Source organism: Stegastes partitus, unplaced genomic scaffold (assembly GCF_000690725.1).
Source record: "Stegastes partitus isolate 25-593 unplaced genomic scaffold, Stegastes_partitus-1.0.2 Scaffold656, whole genome shotgun sequence".
Taxonomy (NCBI): Eukaryota; Metazoa; Chordata; class Actinopteri; family Pomacentridae; genus Stegastes; species Stegastes partitus.
In genome coordinates, this window is record NW_007578387.1 from 196106 (window position 1) to 206764 (window position 10659).

Below are 10659 nucleotides of genomic sequence, written 5' to 3' on the forward strand. Positions count from 1 at the left end.
TCAAGATGTTGTCCCAGTAATCCCAGTCTAGTGATTTCAGTGTGAATCATGGTGGGGGGCTCCTGCTGACTCTGCTTATCTCCATATGGACCTGAGCTGCCAGTAACAGCCTGTAAGCGACTCTCTCTTTCCTGACTGGAAGCAGCTCACACCCCATTTCCTGTTCAAAACACTCGTAAACTTTGAGGCTTCACTGTTTAGAAACTCCACGGTGATGAAGGACGGAGATTTCTGCTTTACAGCATGAGGAAACGTTTCAGGGACACGTTTGAGTTCAATCATTGATAGATAAGCTGCAGTTCTCAGTGATGCAGCTGGAGGCACAAAATCCCTGAATGGGGTTTCTTTTATGGTGTGTAGTTGGAAATGACGTAACAGCGTTCTAAGTGGGCCAGAAAACAGTGTGGGTGTGGCTGAATAGTGCTACCACGTCCTCCTTTAAAACCATGTCAGTCTGTGAGCCTGGAGGAAAAGGAAACAGCTCATGACAAACCAACCAACTGCTGTATAAATGAAGGTAGGAGCATCTGAATTATTTCTTCACTGTTACCTGAAATTAATTTCAGGTTTGCACAACTTTATAGCCTAATTTAAACCACACTGAATTATACATTATCATCATTATTGTTATTATTATTTTTTAGTAGTGGTCCTGATAATAATAATATCAACAATAATAACTGTTATTATAGGGATGAAAACTTTATTATTGTGGCTATGTTATTAGCACTGTTAGTAAAAGTTTATCATTTATTTATCTATCTATCTTGTATTTTTTTTATGCTTATACAGCTCTTTTTTATTTTAAAAATTTAATTTTGCTATTTATCCAACTAGAATGAACACCAGCACAGTTATCTTCCTCTGTATATTAAACTAAACCTTTCTTTTATCTAATCTGCGTCTAACCTGTTCTACTAACATCAATAGATAGATAGATAGATAGATAGATAGATAGATAGATAGATAGATAGATAGATAGATAGATAAACTTTGTCTGTCTCCTATGACGAGGCTCCAACAATAAAAATAAAACACATATAAACACATTTAAGACACGAGCTCACAAAACACAGATGTCTAAAAGAATTGTTTTGTTACTGTTCAGTGTCTTGCCCGTCGATTTCTGAACTCAGATGAAAAGCTAGAAGAATCAGAACCTATTCTATCTCTGCCAATGTTGTTGGTATAGATAGTGAACAAGATGGGCCCCAGAATGGAGCCTTGGGGCACACCGTGGGCAATTGATGACCTCTGCCCATCGGCAAGGGCTGTCTGGGGACCTGTCAGACAGATAATTTACAAAGCAATTAACCGAATTGAGACTCAAGCCAATAATCTTGAAGCCTATTAATTAAGACGGTGTGGTCCACAGAGTCAGATGCCTCGGATAAATCAATATTCTGCAGCAGTCGTTTGCATTTCACAGGAAAGGACTCATGGTGTGCTTATCACACAGCAGATCACTCAGCAAACACATTCAGACGAAATCAAGATAATGTCAATTATCTTCACGTGTGTTTTCCAGAGAAGCCCAGTGTGCAAACGCAAATGAAACGTGTTTACAATGTGAAAATCCCATGTGTTAGTCTGTGTGTGTGTGTGTGTGTGTGTGTGTGTGTGTGTGTGTGTGTGTGTGTGTGTTGGCCCTGCTCAAAATAAAACAAACTTCCTCGTGCTAGTTTTCAGCCGCGATCAAAAAGACTTGAACAGGGAAGTAATTTTCTTTGTAAAAACATCTGAGTCATGCTGAGTTGAGGAATAATCACAAGAGCCTCACCTTCATGTGATGCCCTCTTCAGCTGATCTCAGGTTTGTTGCTAACAAAGTGCAGAAGAAACACTTGACTTGACATCTGGCCTTCTTCAGAAAAATGACTCACGCTTGCAAGTTATGGCAAAAAAACATTTCAACATCTGCAAACAAAAACTTGTTTCCTCCTCAGGTCTCAATGGACTGGGCCCTTGTTGTAGTTCTGCAAGTCTTATTCCAGCCCTCTCTGTCAGGTGGGTTCCGAGTCGCACTGATGAAAAATTCTGAGCAAATGTTTCGAGGCCTTCGTGCAGATTTACACTGATGATGGCGTCACCTTCCCCTGCAGTCTTGTTCACGGTGGATGCAGAACAAACCCAGTACACGTCGGAGTTTGGGGGAACCGTGGTGATGGGCTGCAGGTTTTCTCCCAAACCGGCAGATCTTCGGTCCGACCTGAAGGTGACGTGGCACAGGACCGCCCCCAACTCGGTCCAGGAGGTGATCCGGATCGATAACGGGGTGGAGCACGCCACATCCCAGAAGTACCAAGGCCGAGTGAGGCTGCTGACCGACGAGCTGCAGAACGGCTGGGCCAAGCTGGAGGTCAGCACAGGCTGCTAGCGTCTGTGGGGCGAAGGGGGCTTTTTGTAGAACTGAGTCGAAGGTGGCATCAGGTTCTTTACGGGAGCTTTTCTTGCTTATTTAAAAGTACAGTATTTAAAGTCTCTGTACTATTAAACACTAAAGGATGGGAAGGGACAGAAAGCATCAGTGTGTGCTTGAAACAGATCAACATGTGGACTGAGATGTGTTCAAATCTGACTTCTGTGACGAGATTTGGTGCATCAGTGGCTGTAACTGTGATTGATAGAAGCTTCACTGATGGGAGAATTATCCACAAATGGACATTTTTGTAGTATTCGTATGATTTTTGCTTGATTTAAACTTGTAGATCTTTAATAATTTCTCCTCTTTCACCACTTTCCAGATGTCCAGGCTCAGGATAAACGACTCGGGCGTCTACCGATGCCTGGTTCACACGGGAGAAGGAGCTGATTATAAAAGCATAAGCTTGTCTGTTGGAGGTAAGAACTGTTTCACTTTTGAGGTTTTTTTATTAGATGACCAGAGGGTCTGGTTCTGGGAAGGTGGGGGTTGGGGATATTACTGGATCTCACTCTGAAAACGAAAGTAGGAGCAGTATTACTCAATTTTGGATAGAGTTTCTGACCTTCTTAAGCAATTATCTGAGACTTTGCCAAGTCTTGTCATACCTCCAACAACAAGTTCCCGCTATCTGATTCTCCTGCAGCATCTTACAAGTCGGTCACCAAGCACGTCGAGGAGGCCGCAGAGGGCGATGAGGTGGTGTTGACCTGCCAGTCGGAGGGATTCCCTCAGTCCTCCGTCGTGTGGCAGGATGTACACGGGCAGACACACAACCCCAGCAACGCCTCGGCATCTGTGACGCCAGAGGAGCTCTTTAGAATCACCAGCCAGATACGAGTCAGCTCCTCAGAGAAGAACAGCTACACGTGTAACGTCGTAAAGGATGGCTCCTCTGCAACATTTCACATCCCAGGTATAGTTTGTTTCTGTTAAAGATCAGATTCTGTTCTCTCATGACAACATCCTTAGGCTGAGACTTTATTGCATGTTGTCATCCACCACATCCTGCTTAAAGACAAAAGAATCAAAAGAGAAACACAGACATCAAGCACATTTCTCTGCTTTTGCGTCACTTATGACTTTTTCTGCTGTCCACCCACGTTAAGCTCCCCATTCTTTATCAACCACAGACAGAAAACTGAATAGACTTGAAAGACCTAAAGCTGTAGTCGAGAAACTATGACATGTTCAGAGCTTCCTTTCCTGTCAGCCCACGTCGAATACATTCACACAAACAGCAGAGATATTGAGATGTTATCGCTTGCCCACGATTTTTCCACAGTTCTATGCTTCCCCCAGGTTTTCAGTGAAGCTGTAGGAGGTGTTTGAACACATCAGCAGCATGTAGGATCGTTGCAGCAACAGGTTTTGTCGGGAAATGTGTCGCCTCTTCGTTAGAGTATTCAGACTGTTTATGGTTTCATTCAGGGCTGCGATGGTGGATCGGTGGTTAGCACCATCGCCTCGCAGCTAGAAGGTCACCGGTTCACGACCCGGTGAGGATCTTTCTACGTGGGGTTTGCATGTTCTCCCTGTGCAGCGTCTTTGGGTTCTTCCTCCCACAAGGTCCAAAAACATGCTGAGGTTAATTGGTGATTCCAAATTGTCCATAGGTGTGAATGCTTGGTTGTCTGTCTCTAAGTGTAGCCCTGTGATAGACTGGTGGCCTGTCCAGGTGTCCGCTTGGATAGACTCCAGCCCCCCATGACCCTAGTGAGGATTAAGTATAGATAATGGATGGATGGATGGGTTTATTCATATAATAAGGATTATTAACTCTTATGTATAAATAAGTTTGGATTTTAAAAGACTAAATACTTACAGCTCTGCATCTGCGGTGTTTGTTTAAATGCTAAAAAAAAAAGGTGCTTTAGGTGCAACAACAACCAGAACAAAAAGCAAAAGCAGACAGGGTTGCGTGCACAGTCGACCATAAAACTATTACATAAACACGAGCTATTTAAATAGCGATGGTTATTTAAATTCTTGAGTAACAAGGGGGAAGTTCGCAGCAGCCTGCCTTGGGTATATTTGGTTATTTCCTCAGTGGCTAAGTGGCTAAAATTATTCAGACTATTGGCATTACAACACAAAACATCTGTCTTGGCATTGTTGTGGCTGCACGCTAACACTGATTTTTCTGTGTTTTCGCTCTTTTGTTTTCTGCAGAAGAAATTCCTCGCTCAAAAAATGATGCCGTCATCGTTACAGTGAGCATGCTGGTGATCGTGGGGGTCGTTGTCGTCGGCGTGCTCGCTTACAGACGGCGAAAAAAAAATAAAGGTAACTAAAGACTTTGTTCATAAACTGCTGGTAAAATAATCAAATCTGAATCGTCACATGTCAGGTACTTTTGGAGTTTGTTTGGCACTGGTATACGAGACTGTTCACACATCGTAAAACACATCTCCACACAGAGCTGAGATAAGATGTTGAAGTGGCTAAAGGGAACAAACAAGGAGGGAAAGTAGTCACAGAGGCTAAAGATTAAGTGGAGGAAAAATCTCCCTGGCCAACTCTACACTCAGTCTGCAGCAAGACGGCCTGATTTGTTAGTGTGCAGGATGTGTGTCGGGGGTCACTGCTGGGCTGGATTTCCCTTTATCATGTAGTCTGACCAAATATTTACAGGAAATAGGAGGGGCGATTTTGTCTTACTGCAAGTCAAAGCCCATTTAAGTCCATGTTTTGACCAGAGCTACAGAGGAGTGACCTCGTTTTAGTGTCCGAATGTGTTAAAATCTGGCGACCGTGGAGGCCAAAACATACGATTAACATCATTTTCACACTCATTCAGTGAGCCGGTCGTGTCTGATGAGTTACAGCACTGACCATTCCCATCAAAAGGTTTCATCCCAGGATAAAAGTGATGCCCCAGAACCACTCTGTATTCATTTGCAGTGATTATTTGGGCTGTAAAAATGCCCCAAACGGCATAACAGAGCCGGAAGATGGCTTCACCGTAGAGGTCAATGGTTGGGCTTCTTCTTTAGTTTGAAACCTGTTTTTATTTTACTTTTGCTGACTAAACACTTTTTTAAAGTTATTTTTTGGGCCTTTTTATTAGATAGGACAGTTGAAAGAGAGACAGGAAAGTGAGGGAAGGGGTTGCAGCAAAGGGTCACGAGCGGGATTCGAACCCATGGCCGCTGCATCAGAGACTACAGCCCCTGTACACGAGTCACCAGCGGCCCTCCTGACTAAACATCTGTCATAATTCCCACCTTTTTTTCAAATGGCCAGAGGAATTCATGCCCAGTCAGGTTTAATCTCTGTGCCCTCAGCCTCCCATATGACTGACACATGTTAAGTGACGCTACCACAGAAAACAGGAAGTGCTGAACATTTACACACACGTGTGTTTTTTTTAAATTATTGGTGCCACATTGTTTGTCATTTTCAAATCCTGATGGAAATTTTTTTTATATCAACTTGTGACTTTCTGTGTTTTTCATGCGAACATGACTAAGCTTTTTCACACTTCAAATGTGTGTCAGCCACCAGACTCACTGTGGGTGGAAACACCCAAGTTTGGTTTTGGTTTGCGTGCACAGGGGAATTTAGGCTATTTGTCAATGCACGGGTGGTTTTTTGAGCACGCGCCCGTTTGGGCTGTCATCCAAATAAACACCTGCATCATTTCAGAGTAGACATATTACGCATTATTTCACATATGAATGTGTGAACATGATAAGAAATCATCCTTCAGTTATGGGTCCCGAAACATCTGGTCGACCTTTTAAAGTGAAAGCAGAACCTTCATAGCAGCACCCTGGGGGAGAAGGAAATTTACGACTGTATATGAGAAAATGATTATATAGTATGTGGTAAGAAATCTTTTAATAGAATATTTGAAAACCGTGAGAAATTTAAAATATTATACTGTAAATTTCACCCTTTCAAACATGTAGAAATATAGTTCACTCAAAATATGCTTGAAAAACAAAGATGTGTCCAATTTTAATAGAATTTTTTATTAATGAATGATTTGTTTTAAAATCAGAACCCGTTTGTATCCAGTGCCAAACAAACCACATGCCTCCATCCGCCCATGTCAAATGTATTCATCCCCTTCCATTAAAGAAAAAGCAAAATTCACAAAAGTCCCTCAAATAACTAGAAACTGAAAAAAGTAATAATAAATAAAAATTTGATAAATTATAATTCAGTGAAATAATGTGTTGCTTTTGAATTGTGGTTGAAAAGGATAATTTAAAAAAACTAAAAACTCTCCAAATTAGAGCACTTTGCTGATGAGGCAGAATAACTGTCAGTAGGTGCAGAAGTGTGACTGAGAGTTACAGAAAACACCTGATTGGCTCAAAGGGTTGTTCAACAAAATATTAGTTTACATTTCCCATCATGCTTGTTTTTGTTTTTTATCTATATGTTTCTGTTGAACCACCATTCAAAAGCGACGTCATGATGTTCATTACATTTTTATTTATTATTACTTTTGTCAATTTCAACTTATTTCAGTGATTGAAGCTGTTTTTTTCCTTCTTTAATGGGAGGGTATGAATACATTTGAGGACGACTGTACACACTGAGATGTTCTAGACGGTAAATAATGAGAAATGTTTTCCGACAGGGTCCAGAGCTCACAGCACTCGGAGCACCAGGAACCTTCTGGTGGACAGTCGGGACAAGTCTGCTTCTACCTGTGAGTTGAGACACTTTTTGTTTTACTGCTGAATCTTCAAAAAAAAAACACTGCAAATACCCAAAGTAGGAACTCTGAGGACAAAAGATGTTCTGCAGCAGATAGTTTTCTATTGATCTGAGTCAAAACGCTGACGATGCATTCCTAAATTAAGCTGCGGTGTTTGAATTACTCATTGATTTGTGGCTGATTCAGTTGTTCTGTAGATGTTCTGACTGTGCTGTTTCCTCCCACCAGGCATACAAATAGACAAAGAAAATGAAGACGGGACAAATAACATGAATGATGGTGAGTGACTCTTACGGTTCTGAGAAGTCACGTGTGAAATAAATCAGTCATGATAATTCATTTTTTAATTTCATCTTATTTATTCTTTCTTTAATGCAGTTTTTATGGTTTTAACTCTATGTCCTATTACTCTGCTTGTTCTTTTTCTGAATTGATGTGGCATTTATGGTGCTTTTACTTCTTGATTTGCATCCATCAGTGTTTGCTGTAGTGATTTATTTGGTAAATCTTTTACCACGGTTAACTGTTTTCTTCTACGTTTCCTTCGCTGGTCTTTCTGTTTAGCTGAACAGGACCTCTTTGTTATACTTCTTCTTCTTCTTTTTGCCTTTTTATAGAGCACTTTGCAAACTCTGGTTTTAAAAGGTGCTTATTAGTAGTACTTGCAGCGAATGCAGACTTGTGGGCTTTGTTTCTGTTTTACTAAAAATCTAATTAATACAATAATGCCGTTAGATATTAAACACCAACCTTCAGATATCCAGAAGAGACTTGTCATGTTCTGAACAAACTACATTCATACAAAAAATGGATTTACAGTGAAATAATCAGCCTGTTCAGCTTTATTATACCATGCAGGTGTTCTGAATTTTCTCATGTTTCTGGATTTCTCTTTAACGAACGACTGAATGAACGTTTTTTTGTTTTTGTTGTCTGCAGGCCACACAGAGGAAACTCTGGGATTACATCTGAAAGCACATTACTCTAAATTTTCCTTCAGCGAAGAGACGCACAGCGGCGCTTTCGGTGCGGAGGAGCTTCCTCAGAGGCTGCAAAACAAGTGAGTCACGAATACGTATTACTGAACCGAGTGTAAAAGCAAAGTGTAGGAGCCACTTATGTTTATTGTTGGCAGGTAATTCAGTATGGATTATTTGGACACAGGGTGTATATGCAGAGGGCACAGGTAGGGGGAGGTTCTCATCAGACCAGATATATACCAAATTCACAGTAGGAAAACTGCTGTGTTTTCATTTTTTTTTGCATATAATCAAATAAACCATCCACTAAACGGCAAGTATACAGACTGGGAGTTCTGTTTTTGGTCTGCGTCATTCACTCTGCTCCACCTGTGCAGTAACGGCAATTAAAGAACATTAGGACATTGAAAAACTGCCAGAACACCAGGGTTAGAAGGAGAGACGCTTTTCTTTTTCAGTCTAAACTTATGTTACTTACAGATTTGCTGCTTACACGCTGCTGAGGCTGAAGTCTGTACGTCAGGTGATGTTTAGGATGAAGCTCCCTGTCAGAAACAATGCTTTCTATCAGGGACTGTTTTCAGCAGCTGAATCTGTAGCATAAGAGAAAACAAAAAGATAAACACAATCACAAATTAAACCTTATAACAAGCAGGGGTTTGGAATTTTTTTTTCTAGCATGACAAGCCAATCGTGAGCCTCCTATTCTTGAAATAAGATTCATCATTGCTTTCAAAGGGCTACCTTCATCATGACTTGTACACGGTCTTTATATCTTTATTCTGGGCCTTATTGTACTTTTGTAATTCTTGTCCTTCTTCCATATCTCATGTGCATCCAGCTGCTGCAACATGTACATCAATAAAGTTTATCTTAAATATTTGGACTTTAACTAAAGAGCTACAATAGTTTTCCCACATTGGATTCTTCATTTTCTCAGAGGTTATACTCTCAACACAGCTTTATATTCATACAACTGGAACCAAAGTTCATCGAGCTGAGCTGAAGGACTGTCATAGACTTACAGATCCACAGACTGGTTTGACTTGGCGGCCCAGTCTCACAGTAAATCATTTACAACGCATTTGTTTTACAGTAAAAGCTGTACAGTTGTGGGCTTTTCTAAGAGGTTATTCTTGTGGCAGGACTCTTCCTCCTAACAACCTCCAGCTGTAGCGGTGCGGTGAGCACAGGTGTATGTTAGCCCAAACCATAATCTTTTCTGAAACCTGACCAAATAGATTTGGAGCATAACCCAAAGGGACTGACTAAAAAAACAACAGAAAATAGCAACAGAAAGCCAAAGTAAACAGCAGCTGGAAATGTGGCAAAGTGAAGAAAAAAAATCATGGTTTAGGACTTAAACTCCAGGCTCCTGGATGAAAGTCTTGTTTGGTTAAAACCACCACCGCAGACAAAGTGTAAACACACAATTTTGCTTCTTTTCTTCCAGTGACGGCCAACCTGTGAATCCTCTGGCTTTACTCCCAGAACCTGGTGAGACAGTTCTCCTTGAGGGATCTCCAGGAAGCGGGAAGACGACTGTAGCTCACATCCTGGTCTCATCTTGGACCGGAGAGCCGCCACAATCCAACCCCATCGACCTCAGCGTCCTCAGTTTTCTCTTATACGTCAACTGCAGCGCCGTGAAGGAGGACTTGTATCAGGAGATAAGAACTCAGCTCTCTCTCACCGAGCAGACGTCTTCAGAGGAGCTGAGGACTGCGTTAACCAAGTCCAGCAAGGTTCTGCTGTTGCTGGACGGCTACAGCGAAGGAAACCCCGTTTTTGATGAATCCTTACGGGGGTTTCTGAGCAACCAAGGAGGCTGCAGGGTGCTGATTACAGCCTGTCCTGGACACTGTCCCACATTAATGCAAACAGCAGGAATAGGGGGGATGCTGAAGTTCAATCTGAGAAGCGAAAGTTTGTGACAAACAAACGCACTGTAGCTTGTTACACTTTTAACAAACCCAGGTATTATGTTGTGTAGTTTTTATGAGCCCAAATATGCTGCAAAAGTTTAAAGCGATACACTGAATGTACACGAGATGCTGTAAATATTGATGTTGTATTCTTTACTTGTGTCCTGACTGTCATTTTGAACAAAAACATAACACATGATAAGCCATTTTAAGTTTGTTCTTCTTAGAAAGTACTTTGTATCATTACTGGAAAATACCGCAAAGTAAAATGAGTACTCAGAAAACGACCTTAACTCTGTGTGTGTGCGCTTCATGAAACCCTCTGGGAGAGACTTAATCTGCACATCAAACTCTCTGTTTCCAGCAGATGTGACTTAGAACACTTCATTAACGATCAGTTTCTTTTTCTGTTCTGTGTCAGTGTGTGAGAAAAAAAAAAAGAAAGTTCAGCATTTAGGGTCATGTGCGAGACTCCAAGCAGCGTCTCAGCGTGTAAGAGGAAGCGACTCAGTCAGTATTCCCGCAAGAGTCATCACTGTTTCCAGTAACATTAGGTTGAAAAAAAAAAACAGCATGATTTTTATTTTTGTACGTTCTTCATTCTTGGTAAATGTCTTATCGCAATCTAATCGAGTTCACGGGTAATTCAGATTTGCAT

General features: G+C 41.4%; 2 protein-coding genes across 4 annotated transcripts in view; one reads left to right on the forward strand and one right to left on the reverse strand.

Annotated features, from left to right (window-relative positions):
- The first annotated feature begins 435 nt into the window (after positions 1-435).
- Positions 436-10294, forward strand: LOC103363383 (butyrophilin subfamily 1 member A1-like). Of its 3 annotated transcripts, XM_008290131.1 has the most exons (10): positions 436-517; positions 1946-2006; positions 2102-2358; positions 2744-2840; positions 3068-3337; positions 4594-4707; positions 7013-7087; positions 7325-7375; positions 8036-8156; positions 9530-10294. In XM_008290131.1, the coding sequence occupies exons 1-10, from the start codon at positions 512-514 to the stop codon at positions 10008-10010; spliced, it is 1533 nt and encodes a 510-aa protein (XP_008288353.1). In that variant the 5' UTR covers positions 436-511; the 3' UTR covers positions 10011-10294. The 3 variants fall into 3 exon arrangements, with proteins under 3 accessions (XP_008288353.1, XP_008288351.1, XP_008288352.1); XM_008290129.1 differs by lacking the exon at positions 436-517 and having other exon boundaries at positions 1662-2006; XM_008290130.1 differs by lacking the exon at positions 436-517 and having other exon boundaries at positions 1662-2006; positions 7016-7087.
- The window catches only part of mrrf (mitochondrial ribosome recycling factor), a 46991-nt gene continuing 44681 nt past the window's right edge, over positions 8350-10659 (reverse strand). The window contains exon 8 of the mRNA XM_008290128.1: positions 8350-8669. The gene's annotated coding sequence lies outside the window, so the exon portion shown is untranslated. The remainder of the gene's footprint in view (positions 8670-10659) is intronic.

What these genes read in the sequence shown, in the direction of transcription:
- LOC103363383 (XM_008290129.1), top strand. Translation starts at nt 1,874, where the DNA reads ATGACTCACGCTTGCAAGTTATGGCAAAAAAACATTTCAACATCTGCA. An exon ending in ATTCCAGCCCTCTCTGTCAG is followed by an intron (nt 2,007 to 2,101) that starts GTGGGTTCCGAG and finishes CTTCCCCTGCAG; the next exon opens with TCTTGTTCACGGTGGATGCA. An exon ending in ACGGCTGGGCCAAGCTGGAG is followed by an intron (nt 2,359 to 2,743) that starts GTCAGCACAGGC and finishes ACCACTTTCCAG; the next exon opens with ATGTCCAGGCTCAGGATAAA.